Source organism: Zingiber officinale, chromosome 7B, assembly GCF_018446385.1.
Source record: "Zingiber officinale cultivar Zhangliang chromosome 7B, Zo_v1.1, whole genome shotgun sequence".
Classification (NCBI taxonomy): Eukaryota; Viridiplantae; Streptophyta; class Magnoliopsida; order Zingiberales; family Zingiberaceae; genus Zingiber; species Zingiber officinale.
Window position 1 is genome coordinate 76,910,148 of NC_055999.1, and position 26,214 is coordinate 76,936,361.

General features: G+C 40.8%; 1 protein-coding gene across 1 annotated transcript; it reads right to left on the minus strand.

Annotated features, from left to right (window-relative positions):
* Positions 1-183: 183 nt before the first annotated feature.
* Positions 184-22,635, minus strand: LOC122004455. Its single transcript, XM_042559342.1, has 7 exons — positions 22,427-22,635; positions 21,180-21,524; positions 4,290-4,377; positions 4,148-4,201; positions 1,039-1,108; positions 874-952; positions 184-348 (listed from the first exon to the last, which is right to left on the minus strand). The coding sequence occupies exons 1-6, from the start codon at positions 22,633-22,635 to the stop codon at positions 879-881; spliced, it is 840 nt and encodes a 279-aa protein (XP_042415276.1). The 3' UTR covers positions 184-348; positions 874-878.
* Between the last annotated feature and the right edge of the window lie 3,579 nt (positions 22,636-26,214).

Sequence of the window (26,214 nt, forward strand, 5' to 3'; positions counted from 1 at the left end):
ACAAGATTCAATGGTATTCCATAATGTTCTTTGAGAGTTAGATTAAAAAACATGATTTGTCAATCCAGAAATGCGTAAGTTCTGTTTCATCGTGTTCTATAAGAGTTAGATTTTTTTTTTAAAAAAAAAAACAAAACATAATTTGCCAATCTGAAGTTATGGTAATTAGTGATGCAGCGATCAGGATGAAATGAAAATTTTACTCGTAGATGGAATCAGATGTGACATTTTTCAACAACTATAATAGACATTAGGCATTAAAAAAACGAAAAAAATATTACAAAATACTGGGCACACAGCCGAATTGTAATACACTGACGAAGGCAGAAACTATGACCCACCATGTATCTGCAAAGGAATGAAAAAGGCAAGTAGCAATCAAATAAATAGATTAATAAAACTTTTTAAGTAATTCCTAAGTCGTCGTAGCAAGATCGACAGCATTATTGTGCAAATTGTTCCATGAAGATATAGGAAGTATTGTAAGATAATGAGAAATTCAAGTCTGAAGTTTTTGCTGGGCCTCAGTTTCCAGAATTAAATCTGAATACATTGGTAATTTGTACAAGAACTTAGAAAAATTGTGCCAATTATTCCAGCATGTTTAGTTCCGAGTAAACTTACGCCGTCATGTCGATCCCAGTATGAAATCTCTTGAGACAAAGGCAGCAATTCGGACTACTATTTCTTTCTTTCAATTTTGAAATTATTTTCTTTGATTATCTTCTATTATTTCTTCAACTGGGAGTTCATATTTTTGAACAAAGATCGCCCTACTAAACACTTGTTCCTTAACCAATGCAATGCCATCACTTTATCTAAGGGCACTCACAAGATAATGAGAAAGAAAGGGAAAAATTGGAAACGACATACCTTCATCATTTTTGCTTCTGTGGTTGCTTCAAAACAGCATCAAATTCTTGCAACTGAGCTTTAGCTAAATCAAGATGTTCTGACCAACATAACTTAAGAAAATGAGTGCAACAGATAGAGAAAAAGATTTGTATGAACTTAACCAGGACTGGCAAGGCAAGTTACTCTGTTCAGATGCCATCACTGTCTTGATAGTCTTCCGGAAGAAGATATTACAATTCTGCTGGTATACTGTCTAGGAAAAACATAAGGCAGAAGGAAAAAAAGATTATCAAATTGCAAGGAAGAGATGATTTCTTAATTTTCATAAAAAAAAAAAAAAGAAGTATACATCGATCATACAATATAAACACAATATGGTTATATGCAGAATAAATCATATTTGTAAGTCATATGAATATAATCAGTATCTCAAGTGTTTCTCTCCTGGAGAAATCATGGTACAAGCAACTACACAAAACTTAGTTCAGTTTTTCATTGCAAGAATTAGTCCTCTATTCGTGGACAAACAAATCATCATAAAATTCCTTGTTAAGTCCCTTATCATCACACTCCTAACTCCTTTCCATTTAATCAATTTCTACTTCATCTGTCACTGAGAAATCGTTGACGTGGCCAATTCTCTAGCATCACTGTCTTTGACACTAAGAAATTTCTTCCCTTTTCATTTTGCTGGTTTTTTCAAGTGGAGACACATCTACAGACGATGTTACACCGATTTCTTGAAAGCAAATCACAACCTTTATATGACTGACCCACTCGACTCCCACTGCAGATTTCGGATCCTCTCTCTCCTCGTATATCAACCTTTGCCCTCTATTGAGCCTTTCGATGTTCTCCTAGTGCATCTCTATTCTCTTTTCCTCTATTATCTGTAGGAAAAGTCAGATCTAGATGCGTGAACTTATCTTCCCTCATTTCAGGCTCGCCGATCAAGGTCCAAATCCATCTTGTTCTCTTGCATCTTCTTCTCACTTTCTTTGTTCTGTTTGCATGTCTTATTCTATCCTATTGTTGTGTTGTGTGTGCGGTCTAATCTGTAGTGAAGACATAAAGAGAAAAAATATCATATTCTTATATTGCTCTAGCAAAAGGTCGAGTTGTGCTATCTATTTGTCTATTCATCTTACTCTATAACCCTTTTCCTTTTCGCTTGGTCTATTGAGTGTTTGCTATAATCGCCACTTCAACAAAGAAGCTCACTTCATAGATTAATTTCTTAGATCTCCATTTATCCTCTCTTTGATGTGTTGGCTGATTTCACATAGAAGGAACCATTGTTTGTTTGCTTCTTCAACTATTATAACGCTTTGCTGATTTGAGATCGAATAGATTGTTGGCAGTGTGTTTCATTAACTCCTTATGATCATGTCTTAGTCTCAAGAAGAATTGTGAAGAGTATCGAGTTAATAATATATTATGTAGCAAGTTTAGTTCTAGATCAACACTTTTAGGTTTATAGTTTTATTAGAAGTCTATATACCGACTTAAGGCATATGAAGGTAATATAACAGTTTGTATCACCAAACTCTACACGTCCAGATTTGTTGATGGGGGCATAAAATGAGAACCTAGGATTTGTGTATGGTGGCATACACGATGATAAAAAAGAGATATAGAATTTTATTTTTGGCAATTTTTTAAGAATGTGGAGTCTTCTAGCAAGCTATTTGTGGAGGAAGCATTGTGGAGGACGGAAGTAGGAGGCAAGGATCGCTACCTTAATTAGAGATGGAGCCACGTATGATTCCCAGTCCATTTTTTTTATTATCTATATAAATTTTATAAAGTATTGAATTTTTTTAACATGAAGTGAAGGTGCTAATTTAAAATCAGATTGGGATCGAACAAAATGCATTGGGTAGGCACGGAGAGCGGGAGTATGTTGGCCAAAATCAAGATTGATTTGGATTTGATTTGACCAAGTTATAGCCAAACCAAATTGAATTGAATTAAATGGGTTCAATCGATTTAAAATGAGTTAGGGAATTTTTGATAAATCTATTTTCTCCTTTCTTTTCTTTTTATTCTCTTCCATATAAGCAACCGCACTCCCACCACCTCATACACAAGCCTCCCCGTGCTGACCTCTTCTGCTCCTTATGATCTTCTCATTCCTTCTCCTTGTTTTTTTTGCTTTTCAATCGTAATTTAATTGTCCTTCTCTTCCCCTTCTCCAACAACAACCCTCATTTCTTCTTCCTGTTCCTCCTTCCCTTCATTTTGTAATTTTCCAACCAACCAACAACAATCCTAGTTCTTCTTCCTCTTCAACATGAGCAGTTCTTGTTTTTTTTTTTCAGTCGGAGCTAGTCAAGATCGTCGGAAGAGGGGAAGAATTTTGTTTTCTTTTCCTTTCATTCTTTTTGTTTTTTTTGGTAATCGAAGTATCCAACAATTCGAATCGACTACTTCTAGAGTAGGGCTGTAAACAAGCCCAGTTGAGCCAACCTAGGCTTGAGCTCGACTCGACTTGATTTATATGGGCTTGAGCTCGAGTTGAGCTCCAGCTTCATATTTAATTATGGGCTCAAGCTTGAGCTCCTATTTTTTTTTATAAATAAATTAATATATTATATATTATATACTATAAAAATATATATTATTATGGGCTCGTTTGGCTCAATAAACCATCGAGTCGGTAATTAGGCTTGAGCTTGGTCAACTTCAAGCTTGAATCGAGTTTTGACCGAGTCGCTCGTGATTGGTTCACGAGCGGCTTTGCTTATTTGCACCCCTATTCTAGAAGTGACCGGCCAACTCCCCCGAAGTTTCCTACCGACTACCAAGATAAATCGAGAAGAGCTTGCGCGGAGGCCCATCCAAGTGGCTAGCGTTCTTAGAGTTGTCATTCCAGAAAATCCATGCAGTGTGATCTGGTTAACCACTTAGAGGGTCTAACCATTGCATCGTAGCCCCGGAGACTTCTTTTATCCTGTTTGTTGAACAATATAATGTAATATAATGATTTTTTTTGTTATATATGTATAATTTATTATATTTTAATAATAATATATAATTTATTACATTCAAGCCCACCTAAATACTAATTCCTATATCCATTCCTGACCTTGATACAGCTCTACAATCTTTGAGCAATTTGAATCAGCACACTATGGATTTTATTACGAATGCAAGCCAATTCAATACTCTCAACAGGGAAACATCGATGCCAAATCGAAACAGTCATCAATAAAAAAGTATAAAAACCCTAAATCAGGATTGCTCTAGAACAAAGGCACAAGGGAAAACTCGAGGGAGAGAAGAGAAGTACTCGGGAGGGTTGGAGATGGTTCAGCTCAGAGATGGCGACCTCGTGCCTTCGAATCTGCAATCGGAAAAAAAATTTGCTCATCAACAAGTAGCAGGAAGCGGAGTGCTGCAGAAGAGACGAGAAAATAAATAAAAAACACGACCTTCTTGAGGAGCTCCAGCTTGGGCTCCTCTTCGGCGACGGAGTTATTCTTGGAAGGCAAAGATCTCGACGAAGAATCTGCCATTGATCTATCGAAGCAAAAGACAAAACGAGAGATGAAGGTTGGAGTTGTTTGGTAAAGAAAAAAGCAATTAGAGTTTTAGGGTTTGTAATCCAGGAAATTTTCAATTTCACCCTTTCATAGTTTGCGCTGTTTTTTTAACGTACTCTCATAATTTTTAAAAATCAAATACAAGTCCTTAAGTTTTATTAGAGAATCCAAAATCGTGATTTAAATTGAAAATTTTAGTTTATCAATTTAATTTTCCTTTGTATAATAAATTAATCTTTCAATTTAGATTATTAGAATCTATTAGATGAATTAAACGATGTTAATAATGAATTTAAACACTTTAAATACTATTTTAATACTTTCCTAAATTCTAAATGGAGTTTACTTAGTTTATTTTTAGAAATCCTTAAAAAAGTTTTATGAAGTGATACTTGGTATTCATAATAATCCCCAATATCGGTAATACTGGATGAACACAGATATAAGAGTTCACTCTTTAGTAAATATTTATGTCCATGAATTTACACTTCATACTTTTCTTGATAGTGGGGTCATCAATTCCATGATTGATGAAACCACTATACTATCAATAGTCCCACCAGGACTCATCAAAACTGCTACTCAACCATTGATTAGTATCCAATTTGATTATCAACAACTATCATGTAACAAATTTGTAATGAATACTCACTTATGACTTTATATCAAATGCGATAATTTTGGTTCCTCTCTTTCCCTCTCTAAGCTTTGGATAAAACCTCTTGTACATCCAAATATTCCCTTAATCTTAGGACTTAGTTTTTTTATTGCTAAAGATAAAACATTATTACTTACAAAAGACTATGCTATCTTTCTCTTTACACTCATAGTCTCCTCAATTTTTTCTGATTACCCCTTCTACAATGCTATTGTATAAGCGTAGTGACACCCATAAAACCACCACAACTACACCTATTCCTACAATTACTAGTAAGGATATCATCTCTACATCTACCACTAATAACAGTAAATGTCAGTGCACAGACAAAACCACTTGATAACTCAGATTTAATCATACTAAAAGATTTACTTACTCCCACGGATTTTCTCCACTTGATAAATACCCAACCATACCTGGCCTCTCTAATCTCTCAATTAGAAAAAAAAAAATCATAGGTGAAAACCCTATAAACTATTAGGAACGAGAAAAGATCTATTGCAAATTAATAATTATAGACCTAGATCTTACCATCAAAACCCAAGACTTAAGATATACAAATTGAGAAATGGAAGAATGCACTACGCATATCAAACAATTACTAGCCCATAGAGCAATTTAAAGATCTACTTCTACGCATAGAAGTCCAACCTTTAGTAAACAAAGGGTCAAAACAAAAATGCGGACAATTTAGGATGGTTTTTAACTATAAAAAAATTAAATAACAACGGTGGATAATGAATATAAAATACCAGATAAAACCAACTCCTAAATAAAATACAAAACTCAAAATGCTACTTGATACTGTTCGAAAACTGAGTCAGATGGACCGTCGGGTGAGGTGGATGGAATGTTGACCGAATCGCGATTTCGGAGGGAGAGGAGGGAGGGGATATGCTGAGATGACTTCTATGTTGACCAAGTAGTTAGAAGTCCTCTAGTCAACGTTATTTGTAACCAGCGATCGGGTCGCCCCGATCTCTAGTACCCCGATGCTTGAGATAGATCCAATGAATATATAAAAAACAAGTTAAGACGTATAATAATGAAATGTGTATAGAATAAGAATAGAGAACATACCCTGGCAGGGGGCGTCCTCGGGTGGATTGGTGAGCTGGTCGGGACGTTGCTCGAATTGTTGTGATCTGAGATAGTAGATGAACAAGAGCCGAATGTGGAGCTAGGTCGATGTCGGACCGAGGCAATGGGACGGCCAAGGTGATGGGTCGGCCGGTGGTTGTTGCTAGAAGGTGGCTGTTGGCTGTGGAGAGAGGAAGTCGACGAAGGGGAGTTGGTGGCGCGCATGAGGGAAAAGGGAGCTGTTGGCACATGGGTTGCTCCCTAGGGCTGTTAGCGACGCCGAAAATCTAGCTGCACACGTTGCAGGAGGCTGCGACCCCCTTTTTCCCGGGAGGCAGCAGCGCTGGGAGGAAGAAAGGGGTGAAGCTTGTTCGAGAGAGACCTTGTGAGGGAATGAGAAGCGTCAATGTCGGCGTGAGCTCGTGGCGACGAGGGGAATAAGGCGTTGAAGGTCGGTCTGTAAAATACCGTGACAAAATAATAATACTATAATAAGGTTTAATAGACGAATAACTTTAACAAAAATTTTAGGGATTTTCTGAGAATTTTTCGGAGCTCGTATGATGAGTTTAAGGGGATGAATTTATCGGCTTTGGGAAAGCCTATTTGGAATATCCATTAAACTAGGAGTTGATTAGGTGAATTAACATAAAGTTTAATATAAAACCTAAGTATTTCCCTCTTCCTCACCACGCCGATTCTCTTCCCCTCCTGACTCCTCCCGATCCCCTTCCTTCTCCCGATTCCCATTCTCCCATCTCTACCGCTACCCACCCTGCAAGCGTCTTCCTCTTCCTCGACTCATCGCCGGCGTCGATCGTCGGCTGGCAATGTGCCCTAGCACCCCACAGTTCCATCATCTTCTCCCTCAAGTCGTGGTCCTCTCCTGATCCTTATTGAAGCCGCCATTCCCCTTCCTCGGCCAATCATGCCGATCGCTCCGTTCGAGCCGCCGACCTTTCCTTCGGCCACAAGTAAGAGATCCGACACCCTTCGATTGTGCTGAGCCTCTCCCGATCTCACCTATTTTGTGCCCTAGCTCTGATTTGTCGCCACCGACCACACCTCCTTTTCATCACCAACGAAGATGCACCGATCGCTTCAGATTCGTCTAGCTGTCGATCTGCTCCGATGCTAATACCAATCAAGCACGAGCAAGAAGGATCTGTGCTCTGGCCAGATTTGGTGAGAAAGATGACCATTCACCACCGATCCTTCCTTTTCTTCCGATTTCCTTCGAGTTGGTGCTCTAGTGTCATCACTACCCTTCTCTGCCATGGCACGCCACCACAGTGACATTCAGATTTCCTTTGAGAGCGATTTGCAGGTTCAGATTGGGGTAAGCTGTGATGGGTGTTTGATTAATACAGAATTGATTCAGTTCTGCACTTGATCAGTAGCTAACTGATGGTTTGGTGTTAAGTTAGCAGGTAAAGGGAATGGGAGCAGCAGAAAATCCCTGTTGTTGGCTGTGAACCACCATCAAACGCCCTCGAATTTGGGTAAGATCTAATCAGTGTATGATTACTTGAGGGTTGGTTCCATTTCTGTGTTAGATTGGTTATTTGATTTCGATTTTAGTTAGGTTGTGCATATTATCTGATTAAGGGAGATTTAATCTCTTGTCTAACGGATGAATGAATTGGAATTGCGGGTTCTGTTTGGGTTATGGTTTATGTATTGAGGTTTGTGATAATGCATGAATTAATTGATAGATCTGTAGATTAACGGAAATTTTATTTAGAGATTAACTCGATTAATTGTTATCCAAGTTAGTTGATTAGTTCTATTATATGATTAGTTGTGAGTGATCAAAGGATTCATGATTGTTTGATTAGGGGTTTTCCTAATTAAGTTGAGGATTTTTATTTATCTATTTAATTCATATGAAATTAGCTAAATAAAATATATGTGATCGCATGACTTTGATTCAAGACGAGTGTCTTGACATGAGATTGCTTAGCATGCTCGACAGACAAAGGCAGGTACCCTTTGACTTATCTTTTTGATATTATGATTCTGATATGCTTAGTAGATTATAACTAGTAGTAATAGTTATATTTTTATATGCCTTGGTATGTTACTACTTGATACCCGTAGTATGCCATATTGTGATCTGTTATGCATTAATGTTTATATTCTCTTGATTCTGCCATGTGTACTTATGTAGTGACATACAATGCATTACCGAATACAGGTCTAGCTACTAGTTATTATCTGGCATATGTACTTAGGTTTATTACTTGTCGTGCGTACCTATGTTTATTACTTGACATGTGTACCTAGATTTATTACTTGACATGTGTACCTAGATCATTGTTAGAGACTCGATTTTCCTTTTGGTACACATTATGAGGAGGCTGATATTTTCAGGAGTTACATGCTTAGTGCCATGCATCATTTTGCATGATTACATGCTGAGCAATTGTCGACTTCATTATTGTTGAGCACATCGCCAGTTTCATGGATCTATACACACAACAACTCATGGGTTAGTCAGGCAGGTGTGTGCAGTGACGGGGCTCCGCTGGTCCACTCATGGATAGTGTGATTGGCACGTGGTAGCTGTAATATATGCGAAACTATTTTTAGGGTTATCGTGGAATAATCTTAGGAAAATTTTTAAGAATTTTTAGAAATTTATCTGGAGTTAAACGGAGTCCATATGACTCGTTTTGAGGGATATATCGATAGGGTTAGTTGGAGACAGGTTTGGAATACCCAAATTAAGTGGGAATTGATTAAGGTTAAACTTAGGTTTAATTAAGCTAACCTAAGGTTGGGATTAACCTCAATATAAAGCGCCGAAACCCTTCTTTTACCCCCCGACTCCCTTCTCTGTTCGTTCCCTGCCGCTCGCGACTTCGGACTTCACGCGACCGAGACCGGCAATCTCCTCTTCCCTCGGTGTCGCCGGCGAGGAGCGGACCTTGGAGCATTGAAGGGAAGAAAGGTTAGTAGAGCCGAAACCCTCCTTCTCCTCGATCCCTTTTCTCTTCCCTGATCTCGGCGAACGGCAGGTTTGGACTCCCGAATCCGTAGATCTCGCTTGCGGTTGGGAGAGAATCGAGCGTGCCGGGGTTGGATCAGGCCGGCATCGCGTGTGTGGAGGAAGTAACAGCCATTGTCCCTTCCCGATCTCCTTCTCTGTTCGTTAGCAAGAACAAGCACAGATCGTGCCCTAGCGGGGATTCTTGAAGGTAAACAGTTGGTTTTGACCTTGAATTCAATCCTCTTATCTTCCTTCTGGTCTCGATTCGAATGGGTTGTTCTGAGAACAGAGGCAGGTGCGGTGATTCCGGCCACCACAGCCCAGTTGGATCGATTTCTCCACTGTATCAGTGATCGTCTCCGACGATAAAGGGAGCAGAGGTAAGGACATCAGCTTGTTGTGTTGTTAACAGATTATTGTTGACTTATAGCTGCTTTTCCTTCTTGTTCTGATTGGTGGAGATATAAAAGGTAGTCCTCTGTGTAGGGGATTTATGCATTGTTTAAATCATGCTTTCTTGACCTATCTGTGTAACCAACAGATTGTTATTCCTGAATCCTTATAGCCCATGATCTGGATCACTAGCAGGAGTAACCGGTTTTGGGCGTGTCTAGGTGTTGGAAGCTTCTTTTATGTGTTGTCCCAGTGGAGTTAATTACTGTGGATTGGGTGGAGCAATCTTGGTTAACAGTGGTAAGTGTTATTATGTTGGAAAATTAAAAGTTATACATTGTAGGTTAACCTAAATGTTGTGGGGTTATGTTCTGTTGTGCCATCTCAATAATTGAGGAGGTAAGTGTGGATTCACCTAAGGCTGAAATGGTTTCCCATGATGTTTAGGTTCATTTCTTGTTAGGTGATGTAGAAAGGATTAGTGATAACTAAGATCGGTAAAAGGGAATTTGAATTATGGATAGGTAAGCTAAGTGAAATTTAATCTACACTTACTAATAGAAAGGCGTAGAAATCGTGGTCAGCTATTGCTAGGAAGTTGGCTAGTTACTTGTAGATTTATTCATCTAGTTGTAGAGTACACATATATAGTTATATAAATTTGTATATGTGATACAGGACCTTGATTGACGACGAGTCGCGTGGCGTGGGGGTTCTGTTGATTTCGGGATATATCGAGGCGGGTATTTCTTCCTAAATCTCTATTTAGCTCTTTGAACTTTAAAGCATGGTTATATGTTTTTGGATATTTAGGTTGCATTCCTTAAATCTTATTATTTGTTGCTTTCCTGCTTGTCCCTTTTGCTTGATCTTTGATATGATCTGGGTTGCTTCGTTACAGTCTCTATTCTTGTTATTTGTGACTCTATTGTTTATACACATGTAGAGTGATGTAGGGAGGACTGTATTGAATATTTGTGGGCTATACCTGTTTAGGTTGTGATTGGTATGGGTTATAGGTTCTACATGTTTACCATTCCATTTGCATAGTGGTATGTGTAGTTACGTCTGTTGTGGTTATTGGAGGCGTTTATGAGGGGGAAGGTTGTTGCATGGATGATGATTATATATATGTATATCATGCTCACCATTCATTGCATCTGATGACCGTTGTCTCCCTTGTGGTTGAGAGGGTCATCAGTTGGTTTGGTTTAGCGCGCACCTTCGGCCACTCATGGGTAGTGGTAGCGGGAGCAGTCGCCGTTTGTCCTGTTGTGCCACCCGGTCACGAGGTTTAGTGAGATCCGGCGTTGTGAGCAGTCAGGGACCCTGATGCTATGTAGTTAGATAGCTACTGGCGGACTGTCCGCCTCGACCACTCTATTGTGGGCTGGAGGGTAGTACAGTCGTCACAGACCCAAGCCTCTCGGCCATACAGGGGTCGTGGTGTCTAGAGAGGTGGCGGGGGTGACCATGGAGCATGCATGCACTTTTGCATATGATGCACGGTGCATCGGTGGGGATATTTTTGCATACATGCTTACTAGCTATTAGCGGCATGTGATTGTGTATTGTTGCACTTGTCTGAGCTATGTATGCTGCATATGGATGTCATGCTGCATACATGTCATTTACTTTACATATATTTGCAGTCGTATATATATTGCACAGGTGTCCGGAGTAGGTTATTGACACGGTGGGTTTACAGATCATGGTATCAGGGGGTTGGTTCTTTTCGGGTATGTACATTTACGTTATATGCCTTTATTATGTCTGGTATGTTCATGCACAGTCATTTTATCAGGTATAGATAGATGAGTTGCGTTATGTTAGCATATCCTTATTCTTTGCTTATGGAGACTGTATCCTTTGATTCCTATATCTTTATGTAGACCATGCTTTATCCTGTCTATACTCGCTGAGTTCCCTGTACTCACTACCCCGTTTATATTATGTTGGTTTCAGGCAGTAGGTAGATGATATGGAGATGCTTGGAGTATGCTGCTGGCCGGTCCCCCTTCCCACGTCATATCCGGAGACCCGTTTCGGTTTTGGTTTCTCTTTTCCTACACTTCGACTTTGTTGGATTTAGAGTTGTGAAAACGAACTATGTTTGATACATGTATTGTGGACTTATACCTGTGGTATTTTGTGGACTTTCGCACTCGTGGGTTTCCTATTCGTTTTTCCGTTGTGTTTTCGATATAGCTGTGTGGGCTAGATATTTAACTGCGTGGTTGTGTTTCTTTTGTGCCTAAATATTCCAGCCGCATGTGGCTGACGTATTTTGTTTGTACGGATGTTTCCGGTTGTCACTGGTACAGGGGAGATGCTGCCGAAATTTTTCGGGAGGTACTTCCTCGGGGCGTGACAGTAGCGGACAGGGATCCCTCCCCTTGATTATGACACAAGGAGATGAAAGCATTGAGCTCACCCACTCTGTTTGGGGTAGGAGAATAGGTGTACTCCGACAACATCTTGTCCACTCGATTACTCAGAATTAGTGATAGCAGAATGCACAGTTGTTACAGTCCTACCCACTCGACCTCACCATCGTGTGTGAGGTGATTGACTGACGTCAGGGGTGACCAGGATATTTGCATAATATGCATGGATTGCATTTATTGCTTGTGATTGCTGTATTTTGGATGTTGCATTTTGTGGTTGCATATGATTGACATGCATCCAGGAGACATGATTTTGGTATGATGCCCCTGCATCTGTTGGTGGGGTTCACACCCTTATGTCAGGATAGGAGGTCCTGGTGAGTACAGTTCTTCTGTTGTTCAGTTGTTCATTTCTTGTTATTATTCAGGAGACTGTACTCCATGATTATTACTGGTAGTTGCATCTTACTATGCATATCTGCTAGATACCCGCTGAGTATGTTATACTCACTACCCCTTATTTTTTTTCATGTTGTTTTCAGGTTAGCAGATAGATATGTTGTGTCGCTTGGAATATCTGGTTTGTCGGTCCCACATCACATCAAAAGATGATTTTACTTCGCTCTTGTTTTCTTTTATATATATTTTTTATTGATTTGGCAAGGTATTGGTGTTTAGCCATGTGGCTATTTCATTGTTTTAGTATTGTATTTGTGTTTTAAGTCGTGTCGGTACGCATTGTATTTATTTGGTTTGTGTGGACTTGTTCTTTTATTTTCCGCTATGTTTTTTCTTTTAGTACAGCCGTGTGGGCTATTTAATATATATAATTGCGTGGTTATGATTATTTTGTTCCAGCCGTGTGGGCTGCGTATATAACTACGTGGTTGTGTATATTCCAACCGTGTGGGCTGATGTATATAGTTATAGATGTATTTATGATTCAGATTGTCACTGGTACAAAGAAGATGTTGCCGAAATTTTATCAGCAGAGACTCCTCTGGGGCGTGACACTATCGATGGGAGGGGAGTAGGTATATGTGCTGCCGACAAGAGGGGAGGCGGCAAGGCAACGAGGAAGCATGCTTTCCTTGTGGTGGCGGCGAAAGAGAACGAAGAAGGCGGTTCAGAGGCGTGACGTCGCAAGCCATGAGGGGTATCTCTGCTTGGTGACAAGCCAAGAGAAGAGACAATGGAGCGAGAGAGAGAGAGAGCTATAACGATGCCGAGCAAGTGACTAAAATAATACCGAACGAGCGACTAAAAATAGTTCCGGGCACGTGTCGAGCAAACGATTTATCGGATGCCGAGAGGGAGACACGAACGATGAGCGCTGGGCAAAGCGACGAGTGAGATGAGAACAATAAGCGCTAGGCAGAGCAGTGAGTGAGACACGAATGATAAACACTGGACAGTGCGACGAATGAGGTGCGAGCGATGAATGAGATGAATGTCGACCAAGCGACGAGAGTGGAATAGAGCGACAAGTGAGACCAGGACCTGATCAGGGAGAGAACCCGCTCAACTAGTCGTTATGCCCGACCGAGAGATCCTTGGCCACGAGAGCCTTGCTCGCTTATATCTCGTTCTCCAACGAGAGTTTAGAAAGCCGACCGAGAGGATTTAAGCGAACGAAAGTATGCCAAGAGTACTTAAAAACAGAACAAAGCGAAAGACCAAGTAGTGTCAAGCGGGAGATCAAAGAAATGCCGACCAAGCACTCGAGAGAATGTTAAGTGGGTGGAAAGACGATGGGCGAACGATGTCGAGTGCATAACCAAGAAAATGTCGACCGAGGGAAAATAAACTGCGACCGGGCAATGGAATAATGTCTACTAGGTGATCGTAAAATACAACTAGGCGACCGATAAAATATCGACCGAACAATAGGGAGAATGCCGAGCTGGTCGAAAGAGGATGGATGAGCAGTGTTGAGCGCGCGACCGAAAAAATGTCGACCGAGCAACAATAAACCGCGATCGAGTGATCGAAAATGTAAACCAGGTGATCGTAAAATACAACCAGACGATCGAAAAATACCGACCAAATAATAGGGAGAATGCCGAGCGAGTCGAAAGAGGATGGGCAAGCGGTGTCGAGCGCGCGACAAAGAAAATGTCGACCGAGCCACAAAGAATGTCGAGCAGAACCCAGAGATTGGTGAATGAGAGCGAAACCTGTGAGCTGAGCGGGAGCGAATCCTGTGAACGGAGCATGCGTGGAACCCGTGAGATCAAAGGAGAATGCGAGAGGGGGCCAAGCCGGGAAGCCGAGTGGGCGCAAAGTCCGTGAGCCTAGCGACGAGTGGGCCAAGTGTTAACTGGGTGACAAGTCAGGCAGAGCGGCGAGTGAAACACGAACAGTGAGTGCCAGGCAGAGGAGCATACATGACCGAATAGTCGTTGTGCCCGACCAAGCAGTCGTTTGTCACGAGAACCCGACCGAGAGGTTGGTCACGAGAGCATGCTCGCTTATAACTCACATTGGGGCGAGAGTCTAGAACGTCGACCGAGAGGTCGTTGGTCACGAAAGCATGCTCACTTATAACTCACACTGGAGCGAGAGTCTGGAGTGTCGACCAAGAGGTCGTTGGTCGTGAGAGCATGCTACCTTATAACTCGTGCTAGGGTGAGAGTCTGGAGTGCCGACCAAAAGGTCGTTGGTCGTAAAAGCATGCTCACTTATAACTTGCGCTGGGGCGAGAGTTTGAAACGTCGACCGAGAGGTCGTTGGTCGTGAGAGCATGCTCATTCATAACTCGCACTGGGACGAGAGTCTGGAATGCCGACCGAGAGGTCGTTGGTCGTGAGAGCATGCTCATTCATAACTCGCACTGGGACGAGAGTCCGGAATGCCGACCGAGAGGTCGTTGGTCGTGAGAGCATGCTCATTCATAACTCGCACTAGGACGAGAGTCCGGAATGCCGACCGAGAGGCCGTTGGTCACGAGAGTATGCTCGCTTATAACTCGCATTGGGACGAAAATCTAGAGCACCAACCAAGAGGTCGTTGGTCGTGAGAGCATGCTCACTTATAACTTGTGCTGAGACAAGAGTATGGAGTGTCGACCGAGAAGTCGTTGGTCGTAAGAGCATGCTCACTTATAACTCGCGCTGGGGCAAGAATCTGAGACCCGACCGAGAGGTCGTTGGCGATACTCCGATCCGAGATCAGTGGCGATACTCTAGTCCGAGACCAATGGCAATACTCTGGTCTAAGACCAGTGGCGATAGTCGGGTCCGACACAGGTGGTGATACTCTAATCCGAGCCCAATGGAGATACTCTAGTCTGAGACCGGTAGTGATAGCTTGACCTCGAACGGGAGAGGTTAAGCCCTGAAGTCCATAGAAGCGAAGCCCACAGGAATATGAGGGAGTAGAGCCTTTATTATACCTGATCGTGGAACGGTGTCAATCAACTGAGAGTCTGACTTAATCCCTCGACTCCCAAATGCCCATGAAGTCGGGGAGAGGAATAGTGTCGATCCCTTTTGACTCTCAAATATTCACAGAGTCGGGGAAAGAATAATCTAAGCCCTGACCGTCAAAGGGAGTGAATCCCAAGCTATATAAGGGAACAGAGCCTATAGCAATTAGAGGAAACAGAGCACCGTGGGTGAAGGAACCAAAGCCTGTAGACGTAAGAGGATGCAAAATCCCATAGGTGGAGGATGCAGAGCATATAGTAGTAATAAAGTGCAGAGACTATAGCAGTAAGAGGATGCAGAGCTCGTAACAGTAAAAGGATGCAGAGCCCCATGGTGAAGGGTGCAGAGCCTATAGCAGTAAGAGGATGCAGAGCCTTATGGTGAAGGGTGCAGAGCCTATAATGCACCTGACCGAAGAGTTGGACCCCTAGTCCCTGATCGGAGAGTAAGGCCTTAAAATCAAAGAGCGAAGCCCCTAGATCTTGATCGGGAAGTTGTACTACGAGTCTCTGATCAGGGAACTGTGTCCCTAGTGTCTGATCGGGGAACTATGCTCCTAATGTCTGATCGGGGAACTATGCCCCTAATGTCTGATCGGGGAACTATGCCCTTAGTGCCCGATCAAAAATCTAAGGTCCTAGTCTTTGATCAAGGAACTAGGATCTTACTCTCTTATCAAGGAGCTATAACAGATCCTATAACCGTAAAAAGGGAGCAGAGCCAATAATGTACCTGATCGAGGAGTCGTGCCAATCGGCTGAGAATCTGTCTCGATCCCTCGACTCTCAAATATCCGTGGAGTGGGGGGAAAAATATAATAGAAAAACTAACCTGTTGGCCAGCTAAAGCTCAAAGTCAATCCCTCGATTTCCGAATATTCATGAAGCAAGAGGAGAAGATAATATGTTTGTCAGGATCCTCCGGGATTATGATAATGGTCGAGAACCTTCCGACGTCGCCCATCTTCACGTTCCAAAACAGGTGAAGAAGATTCGTCCGAAAACTGAGTCAGACGAACCACCGAGTGAGGTGGATGGAAATTGATCGAATCGTGATGTCCCGAAGGGGGGTGGTACGCTGAGACGACTTCTATGTTGACCAAGTCGTCAAAAATCCTCTACTCAATACGACCTGCAGCCAACGACCGGGTCACTCCGGTCTCTGGTGCCTTAATGCTCGAGGCAGATCCAACGAATATATAAGAAATAGGCTAAGACGTATAATAATGAAATGCGTATAGAATAAGAATGGAGAACGTACCCTGGTCCAGAGAACGCCCTCGGGTGGATCGGTGAGCTAGTCGGGACGTTGCTCGAGTTATCCTGAACTGGAAAGATGAACGGGAGGCGGATGTGGAGCTGGGTTTGGCGGCGCAGAGCCGAATGCGACTTGGATCCGGAAGACGATACGTAGGCCGGGACCTAGCAGCAACACGTAGATCGGAATATGACATCGACACGCAGGCTGGGTTATAATATCGACACGCAGGCCGGAAGATGATAGTGGCACGCAGGTCGGGCTATGACAACGGCACACAGGCAGAAATAAAATAACTGCATGAAGGCCGGAACACCACATTGGCACGAAACTGGAACACACTAGCGAGGTGCATTACGACAATAGCTCGGGGGAGGTTGGAACGCATCAACAACGCATGAACGACATGGATCAGGGGCTAGACCGACATCGGGCCTAAGGGCAAGGGCGTTGGATCGATGTCAGACCGAGGCAATGGGTCGACCAAGGCGATGGGTCAACCGATGGCTGTCGTTGGAAGGTGGTTGTTGGTTATGGAGCGAGGAAATCGACGAAGGGGAGTCGGTGGCACACATGAGGGAAAAGGGGGTTGCCGACACATGGGTTACTTGCTGGGGCTGCTAGCGATGCCGCCAATCTAGCTGCACGCGTTGAAGGAGTCTGTAACCCCCTTTTTCCCCGGAGGCAACAGCGCTGGGAGGAAGAAAGAAGGGATGAAGCTTGTTCGAGAGAGGCCCTGTGAAGTACATGTGGGGAGGAAGAAAGAAGGGAATGAGAACCGTCGACATCGAGGTGAGCGTGTGACGATGAGGGGAATGAGGCTTTGAAGGTCTGTTGATGGGAGGGGAGCAAGTACATGTGCTGCCGACAAGAGGGGAGGTGGCGAGGTGGCTGAGGCATGCTTTCCTCATGGTGGCGACGACAAAAGAGAATGAAGAAGACGGTTCAGACGCAGTTGCCGCCGGCGACGAGGGGAGGGTCGTTGAGGTGTGCATCCCTTGGTGACGGTGACCAAAAACGCTGAAGAGGATGGAGTGAGAGTGAGAGTGAGAGAGAGAGAGAGAGAGAGAGAAGGGAGTGGTGGCTTGCTGGCGACAAAGGAGAAGGCGGCGATGGCGGTGACAAAGGAGAAGGTGGTGACGGCGGCGTAGGTAGTCCGATGAGCAACGGAGGTCGTGTTCCCCTTCTCCCCGTGTTTGTGGTGGTGGTGGACCGAAGAAAACGAAGGAAGCCCCCTTCTCAACAGTGCCTCCTTCTCCTTAAAACCCTACACACCCTACACAGTGAAAAGATCAAAATGCCCCTTCTTCCCCTCTTAATTTCTCCTAGGCCATTCACCTATATCCATATCACTACTCAAAATTCGACATGAAATCAAAATTTTGACAAGTGAAAATGCACCCTAATTCTATAGAATGAACAACCTTCGAATGACTACTCATACCATTTGGACTTGAGATAGCACTTCAAACCTTTCAAAGAAAAATAGATAATATTTTTAGAGATGTCTTTTTATTCACATATGTGTATATTGACGACATTCTAATTTTATCAAAAACAAAAATGAACACTACATGCATCTCCACATAATCTTCAACTTATTTAAAAAACATGGCCTTATAGTATCTTGCAAGAAGATGTAACTAGCCACTAAACACATAATTCTTAGAAGCAGAAATCGGACAAGAAAAATTTTCACTTCAATCTTATATTACTTTCAAAATTCTTACTTTCTAGAAACAAAAACTCTTAGAGCATTTTTAGAACTCCTTAATTATGCTCGACATTACCTTAAAAGTATAGGACAAATCAATGGACCACAATGTAAGATTGCGTACAATGATCCTTCCCCAGGGACCCCGCATGGCGGGAGTTTCGTGCACCGGCTTGCCCTTTTTTTTTTAATTAAAACTATTCCAGTTCTAATTTTCCACTAGATATTAATTACATGGTAATTGAAATTGATGGGTGCGACTCAAGATGGAAAGTGTTATTAAGAAAAACTTGAAATTATAATCCAAAAACACGTGAAGCTCTATGTAGATACACTTAAGAAAAATATAAAGAAAAAAGTCACTTAACTTTCCTAGATTTCAAAATTCTAATAGTAATTTATTACCTTAATGTATTTATGTTTTTTTATCTACAACAAGCAAAAACAGTACGATTAGAACTAACAAATGGTTTAAGGAAAAATTTAAGAACAAAATTATGACTTCAATTTACAAACACTATCATAAACAAAGGATTAAAAATTCATTGGGAATATATCTAAAGAGAATAAATAATTCTTTTGTAGATGCTTTATCTAGACTTTTATATTAACATCACTTAAATATTACAGGATCTATGGATAGACCGACGAAGGTAAGAGTGTTCGCAATGAAAATAATGAGATTTGGGAATCAGGAACTACAACAATTTACTAGACATGAGGTTCAATTCTATTTTTTCTTTAGAGAAAAACTTGACAGTATATAGAATTGCCTTCTAGACAATATTTGGAATATTCCTACAATTCCCGTGAAGTTTCAACTATAAAATTGTCATTATAAAATTTTCGTGCTATGTAGTCTTTTGTGGAACACAAGCAGGAATTTCCTATGACTGGGAAAAATTCAAAATAGTCATATAAGGATGTGAAAAATCATCCTATAAAGGCTTTTACTCCTTAGATGAAATATTTACTTATGCTAGGGCAGCAATAGGCCATAATTTCTTTATAAGAACTTTACTTAAGGCAGACGGAAAGCTTTAGTCAGACAAAATTCTGTTAGACAAAACTCATGTGCAAGTAATTGCTGATGAAAAAACAAGCAAACAACCTTTAGGCCTCACCCATAGGCCCAATTACTTAACTTTGGCCCAACTTAAAGCCAAAAGCAATCACTACTTCAGAACAGGAAACTTCAGAATTGATACTGGATTCCCCAATACTATTCTAGAAGGCATTTCAATATATGTTCGCAGTATGGTAGAAAAATTAACTTTTCAAATTTTTCTAAACTTATGTAAACAATTTTTATAGACTTATGTGAACTATATCAAATCTTGGAAATATGCCCATTATTTACATAATGATGATCCCCACTTAAACACCATCAAAGATTTACTCCTCAATATACTACCGTAGAATTTCACCAACAACAGACTAAAACTTAATGGAATAAGTATCCAATACTTTAGTCCAACAAACTCTAATAATAAGTGACTTAAAGAAACATAGACTTCCTAAAAGAATCACAAGATTCTTTAAACAGAAGATTTAGTCAACTTAATCTACTTAGTATTCCTACCAAGAAAGAAATCTTTAGTCTTTCAAAACTTATTGAAGAAAGTAAATATAAAATTTTGAACTCTAGTCCAAGACTGTTTTACTTCATATTAAAGATCCAATTACAATACATAAAACTCAGATAGAAAACAAACTGAAACTCTTACATACTACAGTTAAGGAAATCAAATTTAAATGAACAAACTGCACAACGAGAATACTCATTACGAAGAAGCCCTAGATTTCTCTAAACAATTTGCTAAGACAAAAGAAAATAGATATTGTAGTATTGAACTAACTAGAAAATGAGACAAAGTTTTAGTTCAACAAAATAATACTATACTAGCATTATTTACTTTGCATTATATAACAACTTTACTAGAAAATATGCTATTACCAATAGAAAACTATCTACAAAAGAATATCCAAACAACTGATTGGAGGGAAGCATTGGACAACATTAACAAATATTTAAGAAAGTTATCACTTGGTAAGATTGTCCCAAGACAACCCCAAAATAATTATAAGTTTCTTACGTGACTAGTAAGAGTCTCACAATAACTCAAGCTGAACCATTTGCATGCCCCTCACTAACAGTGAGAGGACAAACAAAAACAAATATGACTTCCCGGTTAGATAACATTATAACTAGAAGACGTAATAGTATCTTTACTTATCAATTAGAAGATTTTGTAGATATAGAAAGAAACTTAACAATATTCTCAAATGAACAATTAAATTCACCTAATCCAAGGAGACTATATAATCAAGGATTACTATCCTTGCATCACTTTTTCTCTGTCATAGAAAACAACCTCTTCATCTTCCTAATGGAGGAGAAGAAAGACTAAATCTTATGACCTAATAATCAGCAAGAGTGCTTCTACAATGAAGACACAATTACATTCATCTAAGACTAATTATATTTGGTCTTAGAGAACTAACTCGGAAAAATATAAGGGCAAAAGTATTCCTAGTCCTATATGACTCCAGATTTTCAGACTAATTCATCTACCAGATGATTTGTCGTAGATACAGGTATAACACAGAAGAAAAACAATAGAAACAAATCATGTTTTGCTAAGGAATTTTAACAATGATTAATCATGCAATTTATAAAAATGATTAACCGGAAAAAGCATGTACGAAGCTATAACACAGATAAGCATTCATAGAGAATTGAAATATGCAACACAAGCAATACAATCCGATCAGAAACAATAGAACTGTGTTATCTGCCGGTATAACACAGATCAAAACAACAGAAAAAGCAAGTAGTCATGCAATTTCTAAAAATGATTAGCTTTTACCGGCAAGTGAGGACGGCTAGAGGGAGGGCGCGGCGAGCGTCGACGTTGCGCGTCGCGGCGAGGGAGGCGCGGGGAAACCCTAGCTTCGTCGCTGCAAGTGAGGGAGGCTCGAGGGAGGGCGCGGCGAGGGCCGACGTCGTGGGGAGCTTCGTTGCAGGGAGCTTCGGGCGCGACGAGGGAGGGCACGGCAAGAGAGGGCCGAGATTCGCAGGAGGGCGGGGAGAACGAGAGCTCGTTTCGCCGAGGGAGGGCGCCTGTGAGAGCTCGTCACGACGAGGGAGCTCGCGGCGAGGAGAATCGCGAGGGCGGCTAGGGCTTCTGCGAGGGACGGATTCGGCGAGGAATATTTAATTTTATGAAAATAAAACGGAAAAAACAAGTGATCACTTGGAGAAAATTTCGATTTAAGAATAAACAAAATTACGCGGATATATATATACACAAAACGTTAATACGAAAATGTAGATGGATCCAATACATTTAATTAATTCGGAAAATGTAGATGGATTTTTTCTGAAGAATTTTGATAGAAACTTAGGTTTAAGATCAAAATTAGTATGTATATATCGCTGGCATCTTATATCTTTTTTAAACCGACAAATTTCTTATATTGGAAGATTTCTCGAATAAAAACTTTATTCCTTCTATTATTCGATATCTTCTGATAAATAATATTTCTTGTCATTTTATTATTACGAAGATTATGAGATGATATAAAAATAGGGAAATTTTCTCCGTTGGCAAGGATACACTTGATTACACATTATATTTTACGCTCAAGTATATATTGTTCATCTTCTTTACTTTTTACTCGATCATCGTACTGATTTAAGTGTCGGAATGTCTGCACCGGATACATCTTCTTTGATTCTCACTCTAACGTTTTGTGTTACTCTCTTTTTATGTGTGTAGAGGAGGGAGCAACGGGAGCGTTTTGTTGGATCGAGATGCACTTGGGGGTGAATCACGTGTCTTTAAAAATAACGTTCTTTTCAAAAATTAAGCACGCAACTGAAAATTAAAGTGAAATGAGAACACAAAAAAACACCAGCGGTTTTACTTGGTTCGAAGTCTTCAACGACTCATACTCCAAAACCCAGGTCTGCGGACCTATCGATGGGTAATCCATTAAAAGCCTTTTCCAGTACCTCCGAAAGAAGAAATTGAATACACAGAAAGACGGAACAAGTACAATACCTTGCAATTGTCCTATTGCAAATAATTAAAAATTAATTACAATTCATTACCCAACACCTTCGAAGATTGCAAGCTTTATCTCGGTGTTAATCGGTTCCTCGGCAGTAGTCAGGTACAACAGCGTAATAGCATAGTCACAGTAATAGGCCGGAGTAGTCGGAACCTCAATTGGATGCATAGAAGCTTGTATGTGAGTTATATTTTGAAGCTTTGGGCGAGCAGGCTTATAAAGAGCATAGAAGGTGCCTTCCAAGGCCATTGAAGGCGCCTCCAACCTAGGAAACTCGATCCCGAACAACCCGACACTTATCCGCGACAACGTCCAAAACTTCATTCTACGGAAGGCACCTTCTATGAACAGTACGAAGACGCCTTCCATCAAGCTTGAAGGCGTCTTCAGACACTGTTCATCCGAAGGAAAATGTGCTCCTTTGTCCTGTAAAACAACGTTAGTCCAAAAAATAAAATAATAACCTGCAAGACAAATGTTAGTATAATAATAATGAGCAGTATTAATTAGTTCATGTCCTCCCAAGACCAAGAACTAGTCAATGTCTCAGATTAGGGATCCGAAATAGACCTAACATGGACCAACGCCTATTGTCCCCATAACCGAAATGCGTCCTCACAAGGTCACTCTCCTCCAGTGACTTACCTTAGCTTACCAACTTGCAGTTGTCCGGTTCGTAGACCCAACTGGGCTTCCTGCTAGATATTCGGTCGGCCCGTTGACTTATTTGGACTTCTCGTCAGATATCTGGTCGGTCCGTTGACTTATCTGGACTTCCTCAGACTTGTCAACTTCTACACACTGATTTAGTACAATAGATAAAGTAGTAAAGTAAAATAGTGTCAATATATTTCAAGATTCGCTGGTCCGGTCGAACGCGTGCGGCTTCACTCACCATAGATAAAACCAGTCGGTCACACATTACCTATGGTCACCTCTCTAGGGTTTCCTAGCTTCACTCACTAGAACTTCCATGGCCTGGATTCACTCACCAGGACTTCCTCCATATAGCTTCACTCACTAAGGCTCAACTTCACTCACTAGGATTTCTACCATCTAACAAAGGACCACAGGCTTCCCACGTCCGATCCTCGACCCACCAGGTCTTTCTGCCCCTCGGTCCACCCGACCTACTAGGACTTCCTTGCCTAGTCGCAACTAGGACTTCCTGCTTGGTGTCTGGTCCTCTTGATCCGAACATAGGAGCCCCCCTTTATTTGTTCGAGGTCAATATTGTACTCACATGGCTCAATCAGATCATAGCTCTTTTGCACAGTCGGCGGTTAAACCTTCTGGCAGTCCAGGGTCTGATACCAATTGTTGCCGCAGCTGGGGCCGGGAAGAGGGGGTGAATTGCCTACCAAAATAAAAGTACACCCTCCTCGATTCTTTCAACTCTAAAATATACAATAGTAATAAAAGTAAATTGACAGAAAAGGAAAGACTCAGCTATTTACTTGGTTACAACCAAAAAGGTTATTAATCCAAGGCAGTAGAAAAGCTCTGAGGATTCTCATTCTCTGAAGGCGGAGAAGCCTTTTACACACTAGAAGCTCAAAGCTATTGCAAGAAAGAAATACAGAGTTGTTTGTGTGATTTCTTGATTAGATCTGGACCAAAGCTATATTTGTAGCCTTGGTCAGGGCGCCCTGAACGATTCCAGGAGCCCCTGGGGGGACAAAATTTTATCCCCCAACGAATATATCGCGGTTTGATCGCGATTAAGATAAGAAGGCATCCCGGGTGCCCGGAGGTCCGAGCGCCTGGAATGGATCCGAGCGCCCGGACTGTGAAGTCAATCAGGTTGACATTTCGTCCGGGCCTTTTGCTCCATTTCAGCTCGGCTTGGTCCGGGTCTCTTCTGCTCCAGCTCCGTTTGCTTGGGTGATCTCCGCTATCCGGAATAGGGCTCACCCGAACCCAACTTCCAATCTTCTCCTCGAGCATCCTTCCTTCCCGATTTCTCGTCCCTCGAACGCCGCGTACGTTCTTCTCATTTACCGGTTGTTATAGTGTATACTCAAAGCCTAGCTTTTGGTATAAACATTTATCTAGAAATAAAAATCACATTGGTCAAATGTCTACATTTATGATAAATGTAGTTGTTCAATTAATTTATATTGTAGATAACATTGTGTGTGGTGTCACACACAGAGGATCATGTTATCAGCACCTTATAAATTATAAACAGTAGCTCACGACTAAGATGGAAAGGAACAAACCATTGGAAGGTCGTAGTGTAATTAGGTATTAGTTTATCTTAACTATATAATTACACTAGTACACTTAGAGTGTATTGAGTATGACCATTAGAGGTCGTTTCTTTCTATATTGACTTTATAAAGGAACAAAGACCTCAGTTATTATGGAAGTGTGTGCTCTTAATCCTAATATAATAACAAGCACATATATTTGATATTTATTTCTTTAATTTATCAATGGGTGAGATTTAGTTCGATAAATCAATAAGCCTGATAAGTTGGGAAATGATATCAATTATAGTGTGTATTGTTGATTATAGAAGGAAACTGTGTCCTAGTGATCTAGGTCGATAATGTCCCCAAGAGGAGCTCATAAGGATTGTCATGTTAAACCCTGCAGGTGGACTTAGTCCGACATGACGATAAGATTGAGTGGTACTACTCTTGAACTAAGATATTAATTAAGTGAGTTGTCAGTAACTCATTTAATTAGTGGACATTCGACATCTTAAACACAGGGAGACTAACACACTCATAATAAGAAGGAGCCCAAAATGTAATTTGGGATTGGTGCGGTAGTTCAATAATAATTCTTTATTGGAATGAATTATTATTGATGGAATTAAGTTGTGTGTTCGGGGCGAACACGGGAAGCTTAATTTCATCGGGAGACCAAAACTAATTCCTCCTCTCGGTCCCTATCGTAGCCTCTTGTATATAGACATTTATACCCACAACATACCCACCTTCTTACTCAACCTATAAGGGCCGACCAAGCCAAGCTTGAAGCTCAAGCTTAGGGTCGGCCAAGCCTAAAGGTTGAGCCTTAAGGTGGTCGGCCAATTGCTTGGAGCCCAAGCTTAGGTGGCCGGCCACATCATATTAAAAAGGGTTTTTTATTAAAATTATTTCTTATGTGGATATCATAGTTTTAAAAGAGAGTTTGAAATTTAAATCTTTCCTTTTATAGCTTCCTACAAAAGATTAAGAAAAGATTTGAAATATTTCCTTATTTGTAGATTGAAAGGTGGATTTTAATTTTGAGAAAACTTTCCTTTTTTAACCATGTTCATGATTTAAAAGAGAGTTTAAAAATTAAATATCTCTTTTATAAGTTTCTACAAAAGATTAAGAAGAGATTTGATATCTTTCCTTATTTGTAGATTGAAAGGAGATTTTAATTTTGAGAGATAACTTTCCTTTTTGAAAATTATCCACATGTTTAAAAGAATGATTTTAATTTATAAAATTTCCTTTTTATAATCCACCATGAAGGAAAAAATTATTGGAGAATTTTTTTATAAATTTCCGGAAACAAATTAGGAAGTTTTAATTTTTGTTTTAATTAAAACTCTCCTTGTTTTGGGGAAATAAATGGCCGACCATGTAATAATGAAAAGGAAAATTGTTTTTAATTAAATAAATTTTTTCCTTTTCATGGCAAAAGAATTAAGGAAGTTTTTAATTAAATTTCCTTATTTGCCAAGACCAAGGATTATAAAAGAAGGGGTAGAGGTGCCTTCATGGCTAACGACTCTATTCTATTCTTCCTCTCTTTTCCTCCTTGGTGGTCGGCCCTAGCTTCTCCCTCTTCTCTTCTTCTTGTGGCTGGCGGCAACCCCTCTTG

Excerpts from the sequence above, each read along its gene's own strand:
- LOC122004455 (XM_042559342.1), bottom strand. The coding sequence starts at position 22,635 with ATGGCCTTGGAAGGCACCTTCTATGCTCTTTATAAGCCTGCTCGCCCA. Across the intron at positions 4,202-4,289 it reads AGCTGGAGCTCCTCAAGAAG|ATTCGAAGGCACGAGGTCGC; the intron begins GTCGTGTTTTTT and ends TTCCGATTGCAG. Across the intron at positions 1,109-4,147 it reads ACCATCTCCAACCCTCCCGA|ACAGTATACCAGCAGAATTG; the intron begins GTACTTCTCTTC and ends TGTTTTTCCTAG.